Here is a 27,697-nt window from a genome sequence, read left to right as displayed (position 1 = left end):
GTAACACCCCATTATCCTCCACTAATATTTTCTTTTCACTACCACTAATCTTTTTCCCTACCATCACTAATATTTTCTTTTCCCTACCACTAATCTTTTTCCCTACCACTACTCCTACCTCTCCACCACACTACTCCTTTTCCCCCACCACTACATTCTTTCTCCCACTCTCACAACTTTTCTCCCACCATTATCACACTCCATAGAAGCCTTTGAAGTCCCAAGAGAAGTAGCAAAGCAAGGGAGAGTGTGGGAAAACTATAGAGTGAAGGTTGTGCTTCGAGGGTGAGTTTTTCTTTGCTTTTTCTCAACTGAAAATGCTTTATGGCCATGGATTTTTACACATTTGTGTGCTATATTATGTGAGGATATGTTTTATGATTTTGGATGATTATTTTGGTAGAGTTTATTGGGTGAAAAACCGTGCATGAGGTAAGGCAGCGAATCTGCCATAAGCACACTGCTCGGCAGTGTTTTGCAAGGCGATTCCAGCCATCCAAACGGTTCCCAAAAATTCCCAAATTAATTGTGTATCATCTTTCATATGTGTTATATACTTTGGTAAAATTTCAGAAGGTTTGGAGCTCTTATGATTTATTTATGAATTTGTAAACATCACTGCCCATCTGGAATACAATTTTGGTAAACAATCTTTGGGAGGCCATAAGTAAAGTTTCAATCGGTGAAAACCTTTGAAACTTGAATATGTCACTCTAGACTCCCGTATCTTTCTTTTGACATCGGTCTCACCATTTTTGAGCAAGGGAAACAACCGGTATAAATTCTTGAAATCTAGTTCTTATTCCTTGTACCATCCAGTAGATTTTACAAACCTACGACTTTGAGGTGGCAAAGGCCGACTTAAATCTTTGATTCTCAAGCCTATCTTTCTACTAAATATTCACTGACATGTTGGGAACTTACTTGTTCAGTTTTAGAATTTTTGGTGAAGCCTAAAGTGGTGTTTCCGATTTATGTTCTAAATCTGCCAAACTTGAACTCTTTTTGTGCACTGAACTTTAGACAGTCATATCTTCTAAACCATGAATGTTCTTGAAGTAAATCCAACTGTAGAGTGTTATGATCTCTCCCTAGTTTCCAGATTGACCCTTGGGGTTCCCAGTGGAGTTTTGTAAAGGGAGATATGAATTTTTAAAGAAAGCCCACTGACTTGGTTGTAATCTGGAAATCTGAAATTTTCAGATTTTTTGCTTGTTAAATACCCATCTTTGAGAGGGCATATCTTGCTCGTTTGAATTTTTTTTCATTCGATTCAAATTGGAGAATGATCCTTGAAATGTCTAGTTTCCAGAATGTCTTTTGGAGCCTCATTTGGAGATCCGAGGCAGATTTGATGTCTGTTGCAAAACAACCTCTTAAGAGCTCAAGTTGTTGAATTATTTTCTATGTATCAAAGTTTATTTTAAAGGATGTTTCATGAAAGATTTAGTATATGTGCGTAACGAGTTTGGGACTATTTATTTTAAATGAGGTCCGTTCTTTTATTTAAATTATGATGGACTTTTAATGAATATTTTTGGGATTAAACTCTTATTTCTTGATTTATATAAATTATTTTTTTAAGGACTTATAAATATGAATTTCGTAGGCCTACTGACCTACTGTGATCGACGGTTTGTCGATGTCTAATAGCTTTGAAAATTTTATAGCAAGTCCCTACATGAGTCTTGAGTACCCTGGTAATATTTCAAGCCATTCCAACTTCGTTTGATACTTCTTTAAAATGCAAAACCTAAACTGCACATTACTACCGAGAATTTCAGAGAACAGAGGAAATAGTCATTCATTTCAGTAGCTTCCTGTGTGATCTAGATTTCCAAATTTTTACGGTATAAACCTTATTGTGTTAGCTAGATATCCACCAAAGTTGAGCCCAGTTTGACAACGTTTACTATTTTTCAAAAATCCAAGTTTTCGATTGTTCAAAACTGCCGAACATGGTAGATCGTGGTAAAAACGTCATATCTCTCAAACCACTTGGAGTTTTCGACTCTACTTTTTTTTATATGAAACTAGACTCGAAGATCTTTCTTTCGGTATGAGTCTCGAGTCCAGAAGATGTCGGAGTCAGAACAGATTAAATTGTGAAGTTGAGTCAGTGTAAAAACAGAGCATGTTTTGATGATGTTTGATTGTGATTCTTATGTGCCTTATGTGTTTGTGTTGCCTATGTGTTTGAATGAGATTAGACGAGGTATGATTGATTTTTGACTGTCTTTAATGTAACGAATTATGGATGCTAGAACCCTAAAACATTAAAAGATACCCTAGGCACGTAGAATTAGACTTTGTCTTATGACAATTTCTTCACGAACTTATCGACTCTTCATCAATGAAGGTCCGGGCGACAGAAAGTGAAGCCGAAGAAGAAACGACTCCATGCCAGCTTTAAGAACAATTGAGGTGGGCATTATTTTATTATTACGTATATAGAGATCCCCTGCGTGACGTAGGCCTCATATGCGAATATATATGCATGGATGATTTTAACTGTTAATTTCAGTTTATTATTATGCCAAAATGATAAATGACTCTTATGAAATGAAAATGAAATGTTTATGAAATGAAATGTTTATGAAATGGTTGACTGCCAAAAATATTTATGTTTTTATATGTATCCTATCTGTGTTGGTTCGCCAACTTTAAAGGAAATCCAATTGGGATCCTATGCTAGACAAAGGTCGCTAGCTAGGGTTAACGTGTACACTCATGGAGACCGCGAGTCGCTTGCGACCGGTCTTGGCGTCCGTGGTAAGGAGGCCTCCTTCCCGGCGCGTGACAGAAAGGACAGATATGGATCATATAGACTAAAAATGGGATGCGCATCCACCTTTATGAAAATGAATGAAATGTTTTAGTAAGCGCAGGTCATTCAAGAAAACCCCTGTGTGTTACTGTTGGCAGTTCAATTTATATATGTACGCATGTTGTATTTTCGGCTTATGTCACTGAGTATTTTTATACTCAGCCCTGCATGTATTTCTAAATGTGCAGGTTGAGCAGGCGATGGAATGGATCGGTGTTGAGCGGATTTCCCTTTTGATGTTTATGTAATGAAACCTTGAGTATGCATCTCCATATGCATAACTCACACGTTTTTTCGCTGCAAACACTCTGACTTATTTATCATTTCTACTTGAACTTATTACTACTTCATTTTAATTAACTTTCAGTTGGGGTCTAGTCGTTATGGCAGACTCATTTGTGAATTACCCAAGTGGTTATATATATATACCACTAGTTTGTTATTAATGTTGGTTACTTAGTAAATCCCCTTTAATTTCCGTTTCTTATTGTTCACCCCAAGTCATAACCCCGGTTAACCCGTCATTGGGATAGTGGGCTGTGACAAGTTGCCTCGTTAAAAACCTTAACTAAGAAAACCTCGTAGGAAAAAACTTAGTAAGGGAAAAAGAGTACAACCATTCGGCCTTTAGGGCCGTTTGACCTTCAAGGTCTAATTTTCAAAAGCATATAATATGGATTGCTCTTGAAGAGTATGTAATATCCTTCATGGAATATTGATTGTGCTACATCGGGAGCAACAATATGAATCAAATAGAGAAAGATTCAAGGATATGTTATCCAAATATTTAATTTACTTGCTCTTAGAGCATGTAATATTCTTCAGGAATATTACTTGTGCTACTTTAATAGCATCAATTTAAGATCTTGAATGTAATATTCTTCAGGAATACTACTTGTGCTATTTGAATAGCATCAATGAGTTTTTCAAGATTATTTAAAAAAAATACGTTGTATATATATAATATACAAAGTATATATCCACTATGAATTAAAAAATTTTCCAATACATGATAATATCAATAGTGATTCAAGTAGTAGAACATTGAAGTTTACTGATTATATAAAATAATACGAAACAAGAATTGCCACGTAGTAGTAAATCATATTCAAGATTTTGTAGAATAAGATCCAATCAAATATTGCACTCTTAACAAACAAAATAAATTAAAACTCAATTATATATGTTTGTCATCTCACCGAAAGGGTGCACAAAAATATTGAGATTAAATCTATTGGCATCATATCTTTTTAACATAATCGGGCGAATCTATTATGTCTCCAATTATCAAAATAGTCTTCTATTTTGCGTTAACTTTTCATATTTTTCTTTATTATTTTTCTAAAATCTACTATTTCACATTGACTTTTTATACCACATCAAATACAAGTTTACATAAAATGACATATTCCGTCTAAGTACAGATCAAAAATTTACTTTATATCCTCCAAATTCCAATCAAAATTCACTTTTGTTTGGTGGAATGATTAAGATCAATATCATTCGAAATGCATCACTAATTTAATATGCTCAAACAAATGCTATTTTAATAGCATCAAAATATAACTTTTAGGATTATTTGTATTTCTTCAAGAATAACGAAAATTATATCATTCGTAATAAACAAATATAACATATTTGCATCAAACCATAAATATAAGGGGAATTTGCACAAATTTCAATAACAATCTCTTTTATGCAAAGCATATATGTTACCATGATTCCGTTTTCTGGTTATTTCCAAGCCAATTTATTGATATAAACATATTAAACAGTATAATATTCTAATACTTCAAAGTTTCTTTCGTCTGGATTTAGATGATTACTAAAATTATACGGATTGAAATTCAGATGAAAAGAAAATTAGTCGTACCTTATTGGAAAGACACAATTCTTTCCTAGGGCATACCTCCAATCCTTTTACGATCGAAGGAAGATGAGAGGACTAGAACTATCGTGCTGATAACGTGTTATAAACTAGAGAGAAGCGAGAGAATATAGTAGAGAATACAAATATCGTTATTATGAAGTTCACAACACACCCATATTTATAGGTGTTAAACCAAGTGTGAACGTCCGGTGTGAACGTTCACACACGTCCGGTGTGAACGGAGGACAGTCAACTCCGGTGGCTTGAAGATGTCAAGTGTTATTCTCCCTCTAGGTTTCTTGGTCAACACACATAAGATATATCTAGAAGATATATTTACAACAAAACTCCTATTCTTTAGGATTATTTGCGCTATTTTATTGTTTTCAGTTATGTTTTTATTTGGAAGACTATTTAACACAACACCCAACTTTGTTTATTTTCAATCAAATTAATCTGCTTTTGCACTTATCATACACCTTTTTCATTCATCTCTTCCAAACCTTCTCAAAAATTATCACATAAAAATCACGCTGCCATGTTTTTGGGAAGAATTATCTCCAATTCTTCTTTCAATTCATCCACTCTCCCCTTTGCTTCACTACACTCGTTTCTCACCAAACCAAGATTCAATTTTTATAATCTCACCCACCAAATTAGATACATCTCCCCCTATCCCAGATTTAATCTTGATAATCTCAGCCACCAAATCAGATACTTCTCCGCCTACCCCAGATTCGATTTTGGATCTATACGTGAGCCCAACGACGCCGCCGCTCTATTTCGGGAAATGGTGAGGACGCAGCCGCTTCCTTATGCTTCTGTTTTCAGTAAATTGTTGAGTACTGTGGTCAAGATGAAACAATACTCTCTTGCCCTTCATCTGATCGATGAAATGCTTCAAAGGCATGTTCCTGTAAATCACTACACCTTGAGTATTGCGATTGATTGCTACTGCCGACAGAATAGACCTGATTGTGGGTTTGCGATCTTAGGCATTTTTGTCAAGCGTGGGTTCCAGCCTACTGTGGTAACCTTTAACACTCTACTCAAAGGTCTATTGTCGATTGAAAGGATCCCAGAGGCAGCTAAATTGTTGGGGAAGCTGTCGGCCTACCAACTCTGCGAGCCCGATGAGTATACGTATAGTACTATAATTCATGGGTTATGCAAAGCTGGAGATCTTCTACAGGCGATTGATTTGCTCTGCTCATTGGAAAAAGGAAAAGGGAGCTGCAAACCCAATGTCTATGCTTACAACATAGTCATTGATGGTCTATGCAAGGACGGAAAGGTGAATGATGCTCTCCAACTCTTCTCCACTTTGGGTGATAAGGGGATATCGCCAAATGTCGTGATATATAGTTCAATAATTGAGGGCTTATGCAAGATGAGAAGAATGGACGAGGCTGAACACGTTTTGAAGAAGATGATAGCTGATATGGTCTGCCCAGATGTGTGGACGTGTAATATCTTTGTGGATGCTTGGTGTAGAGATGGAAAGGTGGAAGACGCCGAGCATATGTTAATATCTATGAAGGAGATTGATGTTCAACCCGACATTGTCACATACAACGCATTGATGAATGGATATTGTATGCTAGGAAAACTGGACGAAGCTGAACGCATTTTCCAATTGGCACTGAGCTCTGGAATGAAGCCCGATATCATAAGCTACAGTAGCTTGATGAACGGGTATTGCAAAGAGGGGCGAGTCGATGAAGTTTCACATCTTTTTACCATAATTCCCGCTCAAAGATTAAAGCGAGATGTGGTTTCTTATACCATAATGCTAGAGGCCTTATTTCGTGAAGGCAAATGTGAAGATGGCTTGAAGCTGTTCAAAGAGATGGAAGCTCTAGGATTGTCTCCTGATGTGAAGACTTACAGTATCTTGTTGGATGGTTTGTGCAGAGCTCATCGTATTACTCAAGCTTTTGCGATGTTGCATACCATGGAAGACAAAGGCATCATTCCGAACATAGTAGCATACAATATTCTCATTGAGGGATTGTGCAACGACAACAAAGTCAGAGAAGCAAAAGATCTGTTTGACAAGCTTCCATCCAAAGGTTTGCAGCCTGATGTCATAACATGTAATATTCTCATTGGTGCACTTTGCAAAGAAGGACAGATTAAGGAGGGTAAGGATCTGTTCCATGAGCTAGCATCCAAAGGTTTGCAGCCCGATGTCATAACATATACAATCCTTATCGGTGCACTTTGTGAGAAAGGGCAGATAGAGGAGGCTAAGGATTTGATGATGCAAATGGTAAACAATGGTTGCTTGCCTAATAGTGTGACATACAATGTTTTTATTCAAGGTCTTATTAAAAGGAACAAGATGCATGATGCAGTACCACTGTTGGAAGAGATGGATTCAAGGGGATTTGCACTTGACAAAACTGCATATTCGATGTTGATTGAACATGTGGAAAGGGAAGGTAGAGGTTGAGAAACTAGTACCAAAGGACTTCTATTCTAGTTAGGTTTTATGTTTATTTAATAGAGATTAAGGGGGAAGTACAATTGGTTATTTTGTTGATTTAATCTTTGTGTTATGATGATTTAAAATGCTTCAATTGTATAGTTGTGATGTTACTTCTATAAATCTGCAAATTGATGATCTAGATTGTCTCATGTTTTACTACATTAATGTCTCTCCTTCACTCTCTCTCTCTCCTATGACACACACATTTGCCATTTTGGAACTGAATCGAGAATTCAAGAAGAGATTGTTAATGGAAGAGAGAGAGAGATGTTACTGCTAATTGTTTTGTGTAATATATCTGTGTTTTGTGTAATATATGCGCATGATGATGAAATATTAATTGTTTCTAAGTGCCTCCTGTTTGGGAATTATGAAAACATACAAATTTTGTCCCCATCTAAAACCGTCTCGATCTGCAGAAGGTAACTGTAGACATGGATCTTGTGAGAGAGAAAGTCTCGATCAAGCAGCCGACTGCTAATTCATCAAGATCATGGAGAGGTTTTATTTTCCTGATAATGGAAGAGAGAGAAAGAGATGTTACTGCTGAGCTCTATCTATGTTTTGTGTAATATATACGCATGATGATGAAATATTAATTGTTTTTAACTGCCTCCTGTTTGGGAATTATGAAAACATACAAATTCTGTCCCCATCTAAAACCGTCTCGATCTGCAGAAGGTAATTGTAGATATGGATCTTGTGAGAGAGAAAGTGTTGAAGGTGAAAGAGGAAAGGGGACTCAAATATGAGCAGCCAACTGCTAATTCATCAAGATCCGTTGCCAGTAATGGAGAGGCGATTATGGTGGGATTTGGTGGCTGCTTGGATCAGCTCTTGGATTTGCTCACCGGAAATCAATCTAGCCGCCAGATCATCTCAATCGTTGGTATGGGCGGTATTGGTAAGACTACTCTGGCCAAGAATACTTTTGAAAATTCAATTATTAAGCGACAATTTGATGTCCGTGTTTGGGTGTCTGTTTCAAATGATTACAATTTGTCAGATATTTTCTTAGAAGCTCTTTCTCACCTAAAAGAACTCACTAGCACTATTGAGATGGACAATGAAAGAGATGAGTATCGATTAGGAGAACCATTGTATAAAGGCTTGACGGGTAGAAGATATCTGATTGTACTGGATGACGTGTGGAGTGTTGAAGTTTGGGATAAGATAAGGTTTTATTTTCCTGATAATGGGAATAGAAGTTCACCTCATTTTCACTACTAGGCTTTCAGATGTACCAGTCTATTGTGGATCGTGTTGTGTTAGGGTGAATCTTTTAGATGAGTGTGAATGTTGGGACCTATTTTGTGTGAGGGTATTTGGAGAGGAAGATTGCCCCCTCGAATTATAACAAATTGGAAGAGAGATTGCTAAAATGTGCAGAGGGCTTCCTCTGTCGGTCACTGTGATCGAAGGGCTTCTTCAGAAGTCAGCTAAGACAGTTGAACATTGGCACAATGTGTTAGAAAACATTAGATCAATTTTGAGTTCAGGAGAGGGAGACCAATGCTTAAATGTGTTGTATTCGAGTTATAGCCATTTGCCTGCTCATCTGAAGCCATGTTTCCTTTATATGGGGACTTTTCAAGAGGATCGCGAGATTCCAGTCTCGCGAATCACCAAACTTTGGGTTGCTGAGGGATTTTTAAAGCCTAAAGCTGCTCGAGTCTTGGAAGAGGTTGCAGAGGATTACTTGAAGGATCTCGTTGACAGGAACCTCGTTTTAGTTGGTAAGTATCGTAAGAATGGAAAGGTTAGATATGTCTGCATTCATGAGCTTCTCAAGAGACCTATGCATAAGCTTAGCAGATAAAGAAAAGTTGTTTTCTTCTGCGAGAGTTTGGTATACGAGTGAGGATTCTTCAGTGGGAGATCTATCAAGGAAGTGTAAGTTGCGGTTCTTTGCTTATAGTCCTGCTAATTTCTCTGAGTTCAATCTTACTTCCTCAATATCCTTTGTTTGGAATCTGCAAACGTTGATCTTTCAAGGAATGTGTGGACTAGTCGATGCACCAGCTGAAATTTGGGAGATGTCACAACTCAGGCACGTCGTGTGCAACGAAATTCGTCTCCCTGATCCTCCTCCGAGTGACCAGGAAGATGACGCTTGTGTCTTGAGAAACTTGCAAACACTTGTGCAAGTAGTGAATTTCAGATGGACGGAGGAGGCGTGCAAGAGAATCCCAACATCAAGAAATTGCGCGTGGTTTTTGATGATGTCTTGACAGATTACGAAGATTGCTTGTGCTTACACTATCTCCACAATCTGGGCTCTTTACAGAAGCTCGAATCACTAAACATGAGGTTCCCTTTCTGCATATCGCGATATCCAGTGGATTTGCTGAGCTGAGCAAGAAGCTTGCCTTCCCCACTTGGCTAAACAAGTTGTGTTTGAGAAACTGCAGCCTCACTCGAGAAGATCTGGCAACAATTGGTTCGTTGCAACATCTACAAGTTCTTGAGCTTGAACACAGCTCTTTCTTGGGAGGCGAGTGGAGCACTTTCAATGGTGAGTTTCCTCGTCTCAAGTTCTTGAGAATCGACGGCTGTGATGTCGTGTGTTGGGCTGCAGACACCTCTGCTTTTCGAGTTCTTGAAAAGCTCGTTGCTCAAGATCTTTGGCAGTTGCAAGAGATCCCTTCGGAGGTGGGAGAGATAAACACGCTCAAACTCATTCATTTGCATCACTGCTCTGGATCTGCGGCCATTTCAGCATTGGAGATTAAGAAAGAGAAAGAGAGCTTTGGGAAATGATAGTTTCTGGGTAAGGGTGAAAGTGGAAAGTTTACCCATCGATATTGTTCGATTTAGGCCTTTTGGAAAATCAAATTATTTTTACACTATTAAACTTAAATTATCTAAAATGTTTGTTTAAATAATGAAGTATCGATTATGTAGAAATTGTATCCTGCCAAATATCACAATCGGTTAGTATAATATATTCAGATCTCTTCAATAATTTAGATATTTCTAAAAGAATTTTAATAATTAGATTGTGGAACACAGGCTGGACTTCTATGTTCAAAAGATTAAAATAAAACGACTTGATTTATTTATTTATTTTTAGCAGACTCCGTCAAAGACGCCGGCGCAACTTAGCATAACCATCTTTCAGATTCATCAAATTTCAATTACAGTCTGCTGCTTAATCGAAGGATTTGAGATGGCAGCTTATGCAGCTCTGGTTTCTGTGATGAACATCATTGAGCAGATGATGAGCCATCCTCGCCTTTCAACTGCTCTCGACAAGAAACAGATTGAATCCCTTGGGGCAAAGGCTGATGGCTTGCTCGAATTGATTACCAACACTAATATTGACGGAGGTAACAAAGAAGCATCAGATCTGGAGAGTCAAATCGCATCTGCAGCTCACGCAGCTGAAGATGTGATTGAATCGCACATTGTCGATCAAATTCCTGCTGGATCCTGTCAAGCAAGTCATGGATGCTCTTTGTTGGATCTGCAACAAATAATTGAAGAAATGGATGGTATAATGAGAAAGGGTGCTGAGCTCAAGGAGAAATGGCGAGCGAGAGAGGAGCAAGCTGCACATGATGACATGGATGTTGTGGAGGAGAAACAACCTCTCACCACCACCACCGGAAAGGCTTCTCCGGTGGGACTCGAAGACGACGTGATCAGCATCATGGACAAGCTCACCATACATCAACCCAAGCAGCAAATTATCTCGATTGTTGGGATGGGCGGCATGGGTAAGACCACGCTTGCTCTAAATGTTTATGAAAATTCATTCATCATGGAACACTTTGACATTCGTGCTTGGGCTACTGTATCTCAACAATACAGTGCAAAAGAAATCTTTTCAAAACTTCTCTCTAGCATAGGGCAAAGTGGAAATGAAAATGATTTAGGGCTAAAGTTGCATCAGACTTTATGTGGTAGAAGATATCTGATTGTATTAGATGACATATGGAGTGTCGAAGCTTGGGATGAGGTGAGGCGTTACTTTCCTGATAATGGGAATGGAAGTAAGATCGTTTTAACTACTAGGTTGTCGGATGTGGCTAGTGGTTGTGGCTCTAGATCTTGCATCACAATGAAACCTTTAGATGAGGATAAAAGTTGGGTGTTGTTTTGCAGAAGCGCTTTCCAGCAAGAACATTGCCCTTATCCTCAACTAGAAAGTGTGGGAAATGAGATTGTTAGATTGTGCAGAGGACTACCCTTGTCAATTGTTGTGATTGGAGGGTTTCTTCTCAAATCGCCTAGGACTGTAGGATTCTGGAAGGAGTTTGCCAAGAATATAAAATCAATCCCCAATTCAACAGAGAAGCAAGAGATCTTAGATGTTTTATCTTTAAGCTATAATCACTTGCCCCCTCATCTGAAACCATGTTTTCTTTACATGGGGATTTTCCGGGAGGACAGTGAGATTCGTGCATCACGAATCATCAAACTTTGGGTTGCTGAAGGATTTATCAAACCGAAGAGAGCTCAAATGTTAGAAGAGATTGCAGAGGGGTACTTGAATGACTTAGTCGACAGGAATCTTGTTCTTGTTGGCAGACATCGATCTAATGGGAAGATTAGGTCTTGTCGACTTCATGATCTGATAAGAGATCTGTGCTTGAAAGTCTCTGAGAAAGACAATTTCTTCTGTGCCGAAAGGGCACCCAACAACATAACAAAGGAGCGTCGCTTCATATGTCATGACTTCATCATGAGTGCTGATGGTCTGAAATCAGCGCAGCTTCTTCGTTGTCTGGTATGCAGAGGGTACAAGCTTCCGGTTGTGTTTAAGTTGTTGAGAGTTTTGACTGTGGCTAGCGATTGTTCCACGGAAGATGTAATGCAGAACTTGAACCTGCGGTGCCTTACTTTCCAACCTGCAATATCCTTGGTGAGGCTTCCTTCTTCAATATCCTTCATTTGGAACATGCAAACATTGACAAGTGATGCGGAACTTGTCGTTGCACCAATTGAAATTTGGAGCTTGTCACAACTTAGGCATGTGGAGTGCACACAGATTTATCTTCCCCATCCTCCTCCAAATGACTCTGTCATGGGAAACTTACAGACATTGACAAAAGCAGTAAATTTGAGGTTGAGTGAGGAGGTGTGTAAGAGAATTCCCAACACCAACAAATTGCATCTAATCTACGATGATGAGTTGGAGGGATATGATGATTGCTTGTTCGACCATCTCCACAATCTTGGCAGCCTACGTAAACTTCAATCACTAAAGCTAGTTTCCACCTTTGCTAACCGATCCTCATGCAATGCAGATCGGCTCAAGTGTGCATTTCCGGTATCTCTGAAGAAGCTGTCACTGAAAAACTGCAGTCTTGTCTGGAATGATGTAACAATCATTGGTTCTTTGCCCCAATTAGAAGCTCTCAAGCTAGAAGATTCCGTCAAGGGACAGAACTGGAGTCCGGTTAACGGGGAGTTTCTCCGCCTTAGATTATTGAGCATTGACAGTTGTGATCTGAGATGTTGGGATGCAGACAGCTCCCATTTCCCAGTTTTGAAGAAGCTTAGTCTGGAGGGATTGAAGCACTTGGAAGAGATCCCTTTGGATATTGGGGAAATTCCGACGCTTGAATTTATCAGTTTGCATGGTTGCAGTGAGTCTGCTGAAATTTCGGTAATGAAAATGAAGGAAGAACAAGAGAGTCTAGGAAATGAGGGCCTTCAAGTTCGAATAGCTATGAGTAAGAGACAAAAGATCAACTTTCGCACACTGACGTTAGATTATCTCTACGATTAGTTACTCTTCATCAAGAATTCCCATTTTTATTTTAAGCCTTGTTATTTTTCGCAGAGGAAATGAAATTGTCAATTTTGCTATTTGTTTGATTTTATATTTGGTATGAATGGTTTTCTTCCGCCAGGTTAATTAAAAAAATGTATTTCTTTCTTTCTAAAGTTGATCACATATATCACAGAAATATTTTCTTACACTTGTTCTCCAAAAAGTCATTCTCCCCAAATATTCCCTCCTTGCTTGGAAATTTGCGGCGGACCAACGTTCTTCTTCGAAAGCAACACAAAACGTAGGTGTTTTTATGGTTTAAAGCAAGCGGTTTTTATTTTTTATAATTCACAAAGAGAAGAAATGTTTTATGGAACCATGGAAGAAACGATGGTTTTAAGAATTTTTGTGGGGATGAAAGATTTTAAGAACCAAGCTTGCTTGATTGAATACAGAATGAAAAAAAAGTTCTAGGTGAATAATGTTATTTCTAGGATGGCAGATATTTCTAGGGTGAGATTCATCACAAAACATATAGTTTGTGAGATTAAAGCCAAGTTAATGCAATAAATCAGTACAGAAAAAACTTCCACTTACAATCTTGTAGCTAAAAGATCACAACTGAGCCATGGAAATTACAAGTTTTTTGCATTTATTTCAGAACCAGCAACAATTAGATGCAGTGAGTCTGCTCAAATTTCGGCAATGAAAATGAAGGAAGAAGAAGAGAGTGTAGGATATGAGGGCCTTCAAGTTCAAATATTTCAGAAATTAAGAGGAGCCTTCATTAGATTATCTCTATGATCCAGAGGCAGCTAAATAAAATTATCAATTTGGTTATAAATTAGTTAGAAAATAATTTGTTTTTTAAATAGCAAAATGATGCCTGGCATCCACGTGGCACGACAGCTCAGCTTAGAGAAGAAGTAAAAAGGATAAAAAAAAGCATCCAAACTGGTTCCTAGTTCGAAACTAGTTTCTTGCCAATTTCTTAGAAACCAGTTTCTGCTCTCCCCAATGGTGGTTCTCAACACTCTCGTGAAAGGCCTTCTGTTTGTTGGAAGGATCCCAGAGGCAGCTAAATTGTTGGGGAAGCTGTCGGTCTACCAACAGTGCGAGCCTGATGAGTATACATATAGTACTATAATTAATGGGTTATGCAAAGCTGGAGATATTCTACAGGCGATTGATTTGCTCTGCTCATTGGAAAAAGGAAAAGGGAGCTGCAAACCCAATGTCTATGGTTACAGCATAGTCATTGATGGTCTATGCAAGGACGGAAAGGTGAATGATGCTCTCCAACTCTTCGCCACTTTGGATGATAAGGGGATTTCACCTGATGTTGTGACATATAATTCCATAATTGAGGGGTTATGCAGTATGAGAAGAATGGACGAGGCTGAAGACATGTTAAAGAAGATGATAACTGATGTGGTCTGCCCAGATGTGGTGACATGTAATATCTTTGTGGATGCTTGGTGCAAAGATGGAAAGGTGGAAGAGGCTGAGCATATGTTGGTATCTATGAAGGAGATTGATGTACAACCCAACATTGTCACTTATACTACATTGATGAATGGATACTGTATGCAAGGGAAAATGGACGAAGCCGGACGCATTTTGCAATTGACAGTTAATTCTGGAATCAAGCCCAATATCATAAGCTACAATACCTTGATGAACGGGTTTTGCAAAAAGGGGCGAGTCGATGAAGTTTCACGTCTTTTTACCATAATTCTCGCTCAAAGATTAAAGCGCGATGTGGTTTCTTATACCATAATGCTAGAGGCCTTATTTCGTGAAGACAAATGTGAAGATGGCTTGAAGCTGTTCAATGAGATGGAAGCTCTACAAGTGTATCCGAATATATGGACTTATAATACCTTGTTGGATGGTTTGTGCGGAGCTCATCGTATTGCTGAAGCTTTTCCGGTGTTGCATACCATGAAAGATAAAGGCATCATTCCAGATATAGTAACATACAATATTCTCATTGAGGGATTGTGCAACGACAACAAAGTCAGAGAAGCAAAATGTATGTTCCACGATCTTCCATCCAAAGGTTTGCAGCCTGATGTCGTAACATATAGTATCCTCATTGGTGCACTTTGCAAAGAAGGGCAGATAGAGGAGGCTAAAGATCTGTTCCATGAGCTCCTATCCAAGGGTTTGCAGCCTAACGTCATAACTTATACAATCCTTATCGGTGCACTTTGTGAGGAAGCGCGGATAGAGGAGGCTAGGGATTTGATGACGCAAATGGTAAGCAGCGGTTGCTTGCCTAATAGTGTAACATACAATGTTTTTGTTCGAGGTCTTCTCAAAATGAACAAGATGCTTGATGCAATGCCACTGTTGGAAGAGATGGATTCAACGGGATTCACACTTGACAAAACTGCATATTCGATGTTTATTGAAACTGTGAAATGGGAAGGTAAAGATAGTGTTCTGTTTAATAAGGTTAAGAAACTCATACCAAAGGACTTCTATTCTAGTTAGGTTTTATGTTGTGTTTGAAGGTCAAGAATTATTGCAATAGAGATTAAGGGGAAAGTACAATTGCTTATTTGTTTATTTAATCTTTATGTTATGATGATTTAAAATGTTTCAATTTTGTAGTTGTAGGCACTGTTGGTGGGATTGTTTACTTTGATTGGGAGTTGCTCAGCTATGCACCTTGACTTGCAACTTCTGCATTCATTGTATGTGCAAATTGTAGCTACATTTAATTTAGTTTCACAATGTAAGAATTATGCATATGAATTCTTGATTGAAATCAATCAAGATCTCTGTTTTGTCTGACCTGTGATCTTTAAGTGAGATTTGAACTCGAGACCCTCCAATACCTCCTGTGGTATCTGAGGTTCTTTGTCATCATTGAAAACTGAGTATCGAAAATAATAAGCAATTAGTTTCTTGGGGAGAAAAAAAGAAACATAGAAAAAGCATCACCTTGAAGAAGAACTGCTGCACGAAACAGTAGGAATAGGAACGAGTGATGGCAGGGATGTTAATGGGAGAGAGAGATGTTACTGCTGAGCTCTATCTGTGTATTAATTGTTTTTCACTTGTCAATAGTTTTTAACTGCGTCCTGTTTGGGAAGCATGAAACAGATTCTAAAGGATAAGGGCAATGTTCTTGTTGGAACTTTCCTTCAAGAACTTGCAACTGCCACACATCTCGTGTTCAAGAACTTGAAAAGCAGAGGTGTCTGCAACCCAACACACGACATCACAACCGTCGATTCTCAACAACTTGAGACAAGGAAACTCTCCGTTGAAAGCGCTCCCAAGAAAGAGATGGATGCAAGGGGCACTTGACGAAACTATTTTACTAGACAGTAAGGGGAAAGTACATTTTATAGCTTATTTGTTTGTTTAATCTCTATGCTATCATGATTTTAAACGCTTGGATTTCGAAATGGGAGATCTCTCGCTCTTTGAAATGAGAAACTTATGCCTCTCCTGTTTACTGTTGCTTACATTTTTCTATTTAGTATGGCTTGGCTTTTGTTGTCCAAGTAGAATTCACTTGAGACTTAGAGCTTATATTATAAGATGCATAGTTCCATAATACATTAATTTAAATACATATGCAAAACCATGGCATTTACAGATTTCATATATCAAGTTATTGAACAATATATATATATATATATATATATAGGGTGCGGTTATAGTGAGAACCTCGTGAGAACATAAGAACCAATAAAATTACTGCATCTGCTATACAAATTAATGCATCCGCTATTAAATTTAATGCATCTAAATTAAATAATTTTTTTGCTCCCTTCAGGATTCGAACCCAGCATCTGCATCCATCCACCAAGATGATACATCCACCGTAGATCTTGATGATCGAATGGTTTAAAATGGTTCTCTGTTATTATTTTATTAGTGGTTCTTATTTGAACCTCTCCTTATATATATATATATATATATATATATATATATATATATATATATATGGAATAGGATTTGTTTTAACAATGAAAAGAAAAGAAAGGTAGAGTCTTGAATTCTTGTCTCTGCTTTTGAACTGGTGGTGTGTCGAGTCGAGTCTGAGGAGTAGAGAGAGAGAAGAAACGGCAATGGCGGCTTTTGCTGCTGATTCGCCGGAGTTGAGAGATTTATTTAAAATGTTTGGGCCCGATTTATTTTATTAAATCTGGGCTATTCTCCTTTTTTGTTAATTGAAATGGGTTGTTTTAATTAAGGGTGATTCTATTCCCAAAATTTACTCCTTATAGCCTCTGATTCATTAAAATATTAAAAATATTAAGAAAAATACCATTTCACCCTTATAGCCATTAATTAAAAAGCTAGCAAAATTATCACTTCTTCAACCCCTTTCTTATGGAGCCGCAAGGCATGATTTCTCGCCGTTCAACTCAATCCTGCCCACCGTTCCATCACCCTCAATTGGTGCCGCCACCACCACCTCGAGCCCCTGATTCCCCTGGACTTCTACTTTGCCGAGAAAATTGTCTGTCAATCGATGTCCATGCCGTGGCCGTCGCCGCCGTCCGATTTAACTCGATCGCCGAACATAGTCTCCGTCGCCAGCTCGCAGGAGTCCTGGATGGCAAAAGGACTTCTACACTATTTCTTGCAAACTGGCTTGCTTGTAGGATTTCTCCCACTATTTCTCCCAAAAGCATTGCTGGCAATGACATTTTGCGCAATTCATCTGCATACATACAAATCAAATAGGATGTGAATTTACAGATGATAAACCCACACTTCGTGTCCCAATTCGCATCAATTTCAGATCTAGGCCAAGAAATAAAGAAATCCAATTGAACCAGTAAATGGATGCTCTAGATTCAGTTTTCGATCCACTCAAAGATTTCGCCAAGGACAGCGTTCGTCTCGTCAAGCGATGCCACAAGCCTGATCGCAAAGAGTTCACGAAGGTAGCCACTCGGAATGCCATCGGGTTCGTCGTGATGAGATTTGTTGGTTTCTTCGTCAATTTAATTTTCGTTTAAGTTAATTTTTCGTAGGCTTTCAACTAGAATGAGAACCCTCGTCAACAATCAGATAGTGGTGATTGGTTGCTCGGAATATTATTTGATCGATTTGAGTATACTGTAGAACTTCTTCCAATCTTATGCGCGATGGGTTTTTCTCTATTGTAAACATTTCCAATACATGGGGGTGTTGATAAAATGGTGGCTATGAGGAGTAAATATTTCCAGATAGTAGTTTTTTTTTATCGGTAAAATTAATATTTTATTTAGATAAAAAGCAAGGCACCAGAGATGCCAATCAAAACAAGAAGGAAAGATTGAAACCCTTTGAGCACCACATGGTGAAAGGGATTCTGAACTCCAAAACTTTATATACCTCATTCCAACTCCAAAGTCTACCCTTGAGCTGTAAAACAAGTCTCTCAATATCCCAAATTTTTCCTTGAAAACGACTATCGTTTCTTTTTTCCCATAGCGTCCAAACCGTTCCCACCCATAACGCATTTAGCAATCTTCTTCCTTTCTTCTTTTTGGCAGCAGAGATGAAGGAAGTGTAGTGATGAAGAGTACCTCTAGGATTTGCCGTTTTGATGTGTAACCATTGGAAGATTTGGTCCCACACCGCTGCAGCTTTCGGGCAATGAAGAAAAAGATGTTCCGTCGTCTCCTCTCCAGCAAAGCAAGAGTTGCATCCTCTCTCTTCCCAGCTAATTTGAATTTGTCGTCTTCTTAAGTTGTCACAGGTAGCCAAACGATTTCTAAGACATCTCCACGCTTTCACCTTGGCTTTGTGCGATGTTGGAGCCTCCCAAACCATTGCCATCTCAGCCGGTTGAGTTTGTTGCGCCTCTCTGGAAGCCGCCACCAAATCATAAGCCGACTTTGTTGAGAATTTACCGTCCGTAGTTGCCTTCCAACTCCATCCATCAGTTAAACCTGTAGAAGGGACAAAAGCAGCAACAAGTCTCAAAAGTTCCTCCACCTGTCCAGTCTCCCTTTCCCTCAAATCCCTCCTCCAATTCACCGACCACACCCACTCTTCTCCTTCCCAAAACCCACTCTCTCCGACTAGGCTTTTCTTATTCGAACACAAGTTATACAATCTCGGGAAAGAGAACTTGAGAGGTTTGTTAACAGCCCACACGTCCTCCCAGAACATTGTATTCATCCCATCCCCGAGACGGTGTTGAAGGTGATCAATGAACCATCTATCGTCTCTTCCTCCCCCTTTCTCCACAATTTTCGCCCACCACCCCAACTGCCCACTTCTTCCCATCACCGAGCAATCCCCCTCTTCGCCCCAGACAAGTTCCCCATAAATCGATTTGATCACTCTCGCCCACAAAGCTCCCCCATCCACCAAAAATCTCCAAAGCCATTTAATTAACAGAACATGATTAAACAATTCCACATCCCGAAACCCAAGACCTCCTGTTTTCTTATTGGAACACAAGGAGCTCCATTTAAACCAGGTGATTCTTCCCGACTGAGAGCCTCCACCCCACAGAAATCTGGAGAACAAGGAATTGAGATTCTTGAGCACTGTCTTGGGAATGAAAGCGTAGGCCAGTTGATATACCGGAATAGATTGAAGCACCGCTTTGACAAGAGTGATCCTCCCTGCCAACGAGAGAGGTCTTTTTCTCTAGCTTGCAATTTTGTTTGAGACTTTATCCACCAAGAAATTCCACTCGCTAACACCATTGCTTCGACCTCCAATTTTGGTTCCCAAGTAAAGACACGGAAATGAACCAATCTTGCAATGGAGAAACGAAGCCCATGTCCTCTCGACTGACACATTCACTCCCACCGTCATCAGGCTGCTCTTCGCGAAGTTGACAGCAAGACCCGAGACAAAATGAAAGAGAAGCAACAGACTTTTCAGTGATTCCACATTACGCTCATCAGCCTCTAAAATAAAGATGGTGTCATCCGCGTACTGGAGGTGTGTAATCGGCACTTCATCCTTACCAATCTTAACAGGAAACAATAACTGTCGTTCCACTGCTCTCTCAATGAGCGCATTCAACCCTTCTGCAACAATGAGGAACAAGAAGGGAGACATCGGGTCACCCTGTCTCAAGCCTCTCTCCATTTTGAAATCTCCCGTTGATGACCCGTTAACAAGGACACTTGCTGTGGCTGACTGTAGACACCCTTGAATCCATTTCCTCCAAATCCCATCGAAATTCATTCTGTCCAGCAAAGTATCCAAAAAGTCCCATTGAACTGAATCGAAAGCTTTGGCAAAGTCAATCTTAAAGAAGATCCGGCTTCGTCGCTTCTTTTTGACTCAACAACAGCTTCATTCAAAATTACCGCACCATCGAGAATGAACCGCCCTTTAACGAAAGCGCTTTGATTATCAGAGATGATCGACCCCATCACCTTCGTCAGTCTCCCCGCCAAGATCTTGGCAATGATTTTATACAAGCTGGTAATGAGCGAGATTGGGCGAAATTCGTTCAACGAATCAGCCCCTTCTTTCTTCGGTATTAAAACGATGAAAGAAGCATTACCTCCTTTAGGAATTTTACCGTTCGTGTGGAAGTCCTTCAAGACCTGGAGGATATCCTCCTTAACCACATGCCAAGCCGATCCCCAGAATGAAAAGTTAAAGCCATTAGGTCCTGGACTCTTATCGCCAGAGCAGCTCCAGACCGCTTCTTTAACTTCTTCAGGTTCGAAACCTCTAATCAGCCAATTTCTCTCCTCATCAGAGATTTTCCTTCTCACAAAGTCAATGGGAATAACAGGCATCTGTCTATCTTTCCGCTTGAAAAAGGTTTCAAAATGATTTCTCACCCTAGCTTTTACCTCTTCCGGTTTGGAGATCCATGAGTTATCAAAGGTCAGTCCGCCTATGTCATTCTTCAACCGCCTCCCTTTAATCGCCTTATGGAAGAAGCCAGAATTCACATCTCCCTCCTTAAGCCATTTCAGTTTAGCCTTCTGTTGTAAAGTCATCTGCTTATGCTTCAGCTGAAGGGAAATGAGAGCTTGGAGCTCATTTCTCCTGATAACATCCACTTCGCCTAAACAACTCTGCTCGTCAAGCTCATCTTTCTGTTGTAACTCCTTCTTTAATTCGTGAATTTTAGAATCAATCTCACCAAAGGATGTGCGATTCCAAACTTTTAAAGCATCGCGAAGTTTTTTCAATTTCTCCTTAACCACGAAAAAGCTCCATCCCTGACAGTCAATCCCCGTCCACACTTTCTTTACAACATCTTCAAACTCCGGGTGATTCGTCCAAGCATTTAGGAACCTAAAAGGTCTTGGTCCCCAATCCTCCGTTCTAGTAGTGAGAACAATTGGACAGTGATCCGAGATCGAACGTTGAAGACCGCGTGCAGAGCTTTCTTCCCAAGTAAGCATCCAAGTTTCGTTAACAAGGAAACGATCGATCTTGCTCTTGCATTTGCCATTGGGCTTGTACTAAGTGTACTTTCGACCTTGTGTATGTATTTCCTTCAGATCGTTCCCCCTAATAAATTCCTCGAAAAACCTCGCATCCGACGCTCGAAACGTCTCCCCACTGCCCACCTTCTCTTCTCTTCTCCTAACTGCGTTAAAATCTCCCAAAATACACACACTTCGATCCGCATTCTGTTCCACAATAGAACCAATTGCATCCCAGAGAATTCTCTTTTCCTTTGATTCAGTTGGCGCATAAACATTGATAATGCAACACAATAGACCGTCCTCCTTGTACCTACCGTTAACAACCACGGCCCCCGGTAAATCCCAATAACTAGATGCTTCGAATACCTCCCTATTCCATAAACACGCAATTCCCCCAGCTCTCCCCTCAGAGTTCCTGATTGCCTTATCTGTGTTATTAAACCCCCACCAAGAATTACAAAAAACATCACTAAAAGTCTCCATTTTTGTCTCTTGTAAACAACAAATGTCAATCTTATGCCCTCTTACAAGTTCCATAACATCTCGCTGTTTCGCAATACTCCCCAAGCCCCTAATGTTGTATGACAGTAAATTCATGGACAATTCATCTGACTCCCAGCATTATTGAAGGAAAGGAAGTTACCTTGCATCTCGATTTGGCGGACAATCACCTCTTCTTCAGTCTGACTTGAAAGCCCTAACTTCTTCCCAAAGTCCCAGATTTTCTGACCTGAAATTCCCCCATCCTCTGTCAAAAGCAACTCTTTTTGTCTCTTCCCAATGTGTTCCTCCCTTGCGGCCTCCTCCCCTCTCCCATTTAGTGGTTCTATTTCAGAGATGAAACGCCCCCAATTCTCCTTCTCCCTCGCTATATTCTTCTTTTTCCCTTTACTTTTTTTTCCTTTTGTGCATTGGTGATCAGCCCTTTTGTTGTTGGAAGGCAGCCTAACTTCCCCTGCTTGGGAGCCCGAAGAATCATCAATTTCGGTCCTAGACACTCCTTCAGAATGGTTATTTTCTTCTACAATAACATTCTCGTCGAGACTCTCACTGTTATTTTCCAGATCATCAATTCCCCCTTGTAGAAGAATGGGTTCCTTTTCTCTCACAGCAGGAACCGTGGGCAAGGAAAGAGGTACCTCAGAAAGAGTGGCCTGATCGGCCCTGCAAGAAGACTGGCCTAAACCTGCGGCAGCAACCACTTTCAAAAGCAGTCTCGAGCCTCCCAACGTTGTCTCCTCATGATTGGTAACCTCGACTGACGTATCTGCAACGGTTTGTTGCGAAGGAATCGAAGCGATCAATTCTTGGAGGACTGAAACGTCTTGCGAAGGAATTGAAGAGTTCAATTCTTGAAGAACCGAAACGTCTCCATCTCCCACACCGATGTCATCCATCATTCCGATTGTAGCGATAGCCGGATCCATGGATTCCAATGCTCCATCCGACCATCCTGAATCCGATTCCGATTCCGACTCCGACTCATCTAAATCCGGTTCTCCGAACAAGGACGAGAGTGGGTTATCCTGAATTTCTTCAATGCGAAGTGTGAAACTAGCTCCATCAATGCAACACTCCAAAACTTGCTCAATGGATTTGAGACCTGTAGAGATTTGGATCAAAGCTTCGTCCAATTTCTCTCTTTCTTTCGTCAGTTCGTGAATTTTCAAAACCCGCCCAAAGTTTGCCGTCACCGAATCAAAGAAACGAGAGTTCCATGCATGAAGCGGGATCCCAATCCATCTCGTCCAGATAGCTCGCTGCTGGTGTACATCAACGAAGTTCCATTTCCTCTTCCAAAGAAACCAGAAGTCACTCCATTCATCCAACTCATTGAGAACTTCTTGTGTTGGCAGTTCGCAAATACTTCGGATGAGCACCAAACTTCCCCCCATCGTCGAAACTTTCAGTTTTCCGGCACATTCACTGTTGATTTCTTCTTTGATTTCATTCCAGGAGAAATCATCTTTGATGAAACCTGTGAATGTTCCTTCAAGCCACTTTGAATCCTCCTCCGAAGTTTTGAATTGTAGTTTTTCTCTTGTGCAGGGTTCTCCTTCAGAGACTCCAGTGAGAACTTCTTTAAAGGAAACTCTCGGCTTCTTCTTTGCATAATCCAAAAAATGGTAGCAGTCCGGTTTCTTTCCAGTATCTCTTTTGGCGTCGAACCCCATTTTTTCTTCATCCCTCACCACCCTCTCAAACCTTGGTTTAAAAACCCTAATTTTGTAGCTTCCAATCCAAAGTTGATTCAACTGTTCAAGCAAACCTTCCTTATCCTCGACACCTTCGAATCGGACAAAGCCGAAAGGCTTCCCTTTTTTATCTCTCTTATTGGGACAGAAAATGTCAGTCGGAACCCGAACGGCACCAAACTTCCTTCTCAAGAAATCAAAGCTGCAATCTTCAGGGATGTTGTTAAAGAAGAAGGTGACTCTCTGGGATCTCGAAAGAGGTTTAACCCCAGCTCCACTCCTCCAAGTCTTCGGCTGCCAATGAAAGTTATTGCTCCGTTGATACACCACATTGCCTTCTGCTCCGGTCCTCTCGTGCCCCTTTCTCCTCACCACCCTCCAAACCTCCTCACGACTCATGCTCTCCGGTCAATGAAAAAGAAAAAAACTCTTAACCAAGCAACTTCAAGTTACTCCACAATAATTTCAACTCCAACAGCCACTGGTCAGATCGAAAACATTCAAGGTATTCAACTATCTCAAATATCCATTCCAGTAAGCATTCATATCCAATCATAATCAGTTTCATAACAGAAAACCATTGCAAACACCAATTACAGTTTGTATGAGAACTCAATCGTGTATTAAACAACTCTTATGCAAAACTGCTTCTATTCGTGTGTTGCTAAGATAAAATCCCAAACTCCAAACTCCAAACCAAACGCCATTTTCATAGTTGAGAAGAGACTACAAACTTAGCTTTAAAGAGAAGTGATGCCCTGCTCTGAATCGGAGCTTTGAATTGGTAGACGGCACGGCGAGAGACCTGCCCGATCGTGAGATTTGGGAAGAAGCCAAACAGATCTTGGCCGAGAGAGACTACCGGCGTTGAGATCGGTGGCTGGGTGGGAGGCGTTTAGCGACAGGAACGGTCTGCTGGGTCTCACTCGAACGGTCTGCTGGGGTCTCAGGTTCTCTGCTCTCGTCTAGTCGCCGCTCTCGAACCGAGGTTAGCTCGCTGCGTCGGCCGGACTACTGTGCTTTAAGGTCGGCGGTAACAGCTGCTGGTTCCTTGCGGGCGTGGTCGGACCATTAGGCGGGGCGACGGGGAGGCGATTGTGAGTTATTTCCAGATAGTAGTAGATATGCGATTTAGGAATTATAGGGTATAATTGTAAATTTATAATAATTATTTATTATTATTTTAAATAGGTGGCTATGAGGAGTAAAATTGTGGCTATGATAGAAGCACCCTTTAATTAATCATGTGGGCTGCGGTTTTATATTATTTTTAAAAAAGGCCTTTTTTGGTTTAATTGGGCCGTGCATATTCATGTTCAAATGGGCTACCTTGATTATTTAATTAAACCATCATTAGTTTAATTAATTATTTTAAAGAGTGATGCATAATTTTTTTTTTTGATAAGGAAAGTAAATATTATAGAACGAAAAGGCACCAATAGTACCAAGAAGATTACAAAATCATCGGGGATTCATCATTCGACATCCACCTATGAAACCCAACTCCATCATTAACAAAACCAAAAATTCTACCCCAACTCCACACTCTAGCTTTGATTTCTCCAAACAAGTTTGCACTCTCCCATCTTTTGTTCTCAAATCTACTCTCATTCCGCATTTTCCAAATAAGCCAAGTAGTACAACACCAAAGAGCCATCAAGAGCTTCTTATTTCTTTTCCGGCCACTCAAACTAGTAAAGAACTGAAAGTGCGAGGGCACGTCATATGGCTGCACCATGCTAACTCCGAGCCATTGAAAGATTGCTTCCCATACCTTTGAGGTCTTTGAACAGTGGATCAACACGTGGTTCGTGGATTCCTGCCGATGAAAACAGGCGTTACATCCCACCTCGACTTCACACAACATCACATTTCTTCTCAAGAGGTTGTCACACGTCGGAATTCTGTTCTTCAAAATTCTCCATGCGGTAAGCTTGACTTTGTTTGGAATAGGGATCTTCCACACCTTCGTACTCGTATCAGTTTCCTCCACCGCCTCCGTAGTCTCGTTTGCTTGATCTTTAATAGCTTCATAAGCGGACTTGGTTGTAAAGCCTCTCCCAGTGTCGCCATTCCATGTCCATCCGTCCTTGTTACCTGCACACAGATTAGTACCAGAAACAAGGCTAAGCAGCTCCGAAACTCCTCCCCTCTCTCTCTCAAACAGCTCTCTTCTCCACCTTAAATCCCAACACCATCCAGTATCAGTCCATTCCCCAACTTCACAGATTGCAGCTTCTTTATTCGCACTCAACTGAAAAAGTCTAGGAAAAGTAAACTTCAACGGCTTTTGACCAACCCACCACTGAGTCCAGAATTTAAAGGTCTTCCCATCCCCCACCTTGGCTTCAAATTTTGAATAAACCAAAAATTGCTCGCCCCTCCCGCCGCAGAAACGATCTTCGGCCACCACCCATCTCTAAATCTACCTTTCCCCGCGTTTTCCATACCTGTCTCTCCCCACTCAACCTCACCATAAATGGACCTAACAATTTTTGCCCAAAGCATGTCCCTTCCAGTAAGGTACCGCCACAACCATTTAACGACTAGTGCCTGATTAAACCACTCAATATTTTTAAGCCCCAAGCCTCCTTCATCTTTTGAAGCACAAAGCACCTTCCACTTCACCCAAGCAATCGCACTTTTACTAGCACCCCCTCCCCACAGAAAATTACCAAGTAAAGCATTTAGAGAACTCACAATTGATTTTGGTAAACAGGTAAAAGAGAGCTGATAAATCGGTATGGATTGAAGCACAGCCTTCACCAAGGTCACACGGCCCGCGAGAGAGAACTTCCCATTTTTCCACGAATCGATTTTCTTTCTCACCTTCTCAACCAAGTATTTCCAATCAGCAACCTTTTTGCCCTTGCTGCCCACTTTAATACCGAGGTAATTGAAAGGTAAGGAGCCCACATCACAACCCAAAACAGCCGCCATCATCTCGATCGTATCCTCCTCGACCCCAACTCCGAAGAGACAGCATTTTTTGAAATTGACGGCAAGCCCTGATAGTAGCTGGAACACTCTGAGAATCATTTTAACTACCACTGCATTTCTTTCATCATCCTCCATCAAGAAGACCGTGTCATCGGCGTATTGGAGGTGCGGAATTGAAATGTCATCATTTCCTACCTTTACCGGCTTAATCAGCTCCTTGTCAACAGCTCTCGTAATCAAAGAGTGGAGCCCCTCCGCTGCAACAAGAAAGAGAAACGGGGAAAGCGGATCCCCCTGCCGTAATCCTCTTTCTAAACACACCTCACCAGATGGAGATCCATTTACCAAAATATTCGTCGTCGCCGAGGAGATACAACCTCGGATCCATTTCCTCCATAATGGCTCAAAATCCATTCTTTCAAGCATTAAATCCAAGAAATCCCACTCAACGGAGTCATAGGCTTTCGCGAAATCCACCTTGAAGATAATCCTCCCCTTTCTCTTCTTAGAAGCCTCCGCGATTGCTTCATTTAGAACCACCACCCCATCTAGGATGTAACGGCCGCCAATGAAGGCACTCTGATTATCCGAAATAACTGAATCCATGACCTGTTTCATCCTATTCGCCAAAACCTTCGCAATGACTTTGTAGAGGCTACAAATAAGTGAAATAGGCCTAAACTCCTCAAGTGAGCAAGCTCCTTCTTTTTTAGGAATGAGAACGATGAATGAAGAGTTACATCCCCGAGGGATTTTGCCATTGGAGTGAAATTCAGTCATCACCTTTAAAAAATCTTTCTTGATAATCTCCCATGACGCTTTCCAGAACTTGAGGTTAAAGCCATCCGGTCCCGGGCTCTTGTCACCGTCACAGCTCCAAATGGCCTCTTTAATTTCTGATTCTGAAAAAGGTTTGATCAGCTCCACATTATTTGCTGCAGAAATTTTCCGAGCAGTGAAATCTCCCGGTATCATAGGTAGGACGCGCGGCGTCTTCTTGAAGTGATTCTCGAAGAACGTTTTGACGTTCTCCTTAATGATCTTTGGATCCTCGATCCAGCAACCCCCAACATCAAGCCCTGCAATTTCATTCTTCTTTCTTCTCCCAACAATTGCTTTGTGATAAAAACTAGTATTCAGATCGCCCTCCTTGACCCATTTGACTTTCGCCTTTTGTTGGAGAAGACTACATTTTTCTTTGGATTTAAGGAAAATCTTTGCTCGTAATTCATTTCTCCTGATTGTCTCACTCTCCTCAAGACCAAAGGTGTCAT

General features: G+C 40.4%; 3 protein-coding genes and 1 long non-coding RNA gene across 4 annotated transcripts; all 4 read left to right on the top strand.

Moving 5' to 3' along the window:
• Positions 1–173: 173 nt before the first annotated feature.
• On the top strand, positions 174–3,273 carry LOC130999404 (uncharacterized). Its single transcript, XR_009093501.1, has 3 exons — positions 174–285; positions 2,360–2,424; positions 3,016–3,273. It is a non-coding gene; the product is annotated as an uncharacterized LOC130999404 (long non-coding RNA).
• Positions 3,274–5,141: 1,868 nt separating this feature from the next.
• Positions 5,142–8,272, top strand: LOC130999322 (pentatricopeptide repeat-containing protein At1g62670, mitochondrial-like). The gene is made up of 2 exons (XM_057924838.1): positions 5,142–7,141; positions 7,867–8,272. Exons 1-2 carry the CDS (start codon positions 5,236–5,238, stop codon positions 7,938–7,940), a joined length of 1,980 nt encoding a protein of 659 aa, XP_057780821.1. The 5' UTR covers positions 5,142–5,235; the 3' UTR covers positions 7,941–8,272.
• LOC130998751 (probable disease resistance RPP8-like protein 2) lies at positions 7,993–8,418 on the top strand. The gene has a single exon (XM_057924160.1). The coding sequence runs from the start codon at positions 7,993–7,995 to the stop codon at positions 8,416–8,418; it is 426 nt and encodes a 141-aa protein (XP_057780143.1).
• Positions 8,419–9,825: 1,407 nt separating this feature from the next.
• LOC130999311 (putative late blight resistance protein homolog R1B-16) lies at positions 9,826–13,005 on the top strand. The gene is made up of 2 exons (XM_057924826.1): positions 9,826–9,958; positions 10,265–13,005. Exon 2 carries the CDS (start codon positions 10,358–10,360, stop codon positions 12,923–12,925), a length of 2,568 nt encoding a protein of 855 aa, XP_057780809.1. The 5' UTR covers positions 9,826–9,958; positions 10,265–10,357; the 3' UTR covers positions 12,926–13,005.
• The last annotated feature ends 14,692 nt before the right edge of the window (positions 13,006–27,697 follow it).

This window comes from Salvia miltiorrhiza, chromosome 8 (assembly GCF_028751815.1).
Source record: "Salvia miltiorrhiza cultivar Shanhuang (shh) chromosome 8, IMPLAD_Smil_shh, whole genome shotgun sequence".
Lineage (NCBI taxonomy): Eukaryota > Viridiplantae > Streptophyta > Magnoliopsida > Lamiales > Lamiaceae > Salvia > Salvia miltiorrhiza.
Note: the sequence above shows the minus strand (reverse complement) of the source record. Positions and strands in the feature narration are given on the sequence as shown.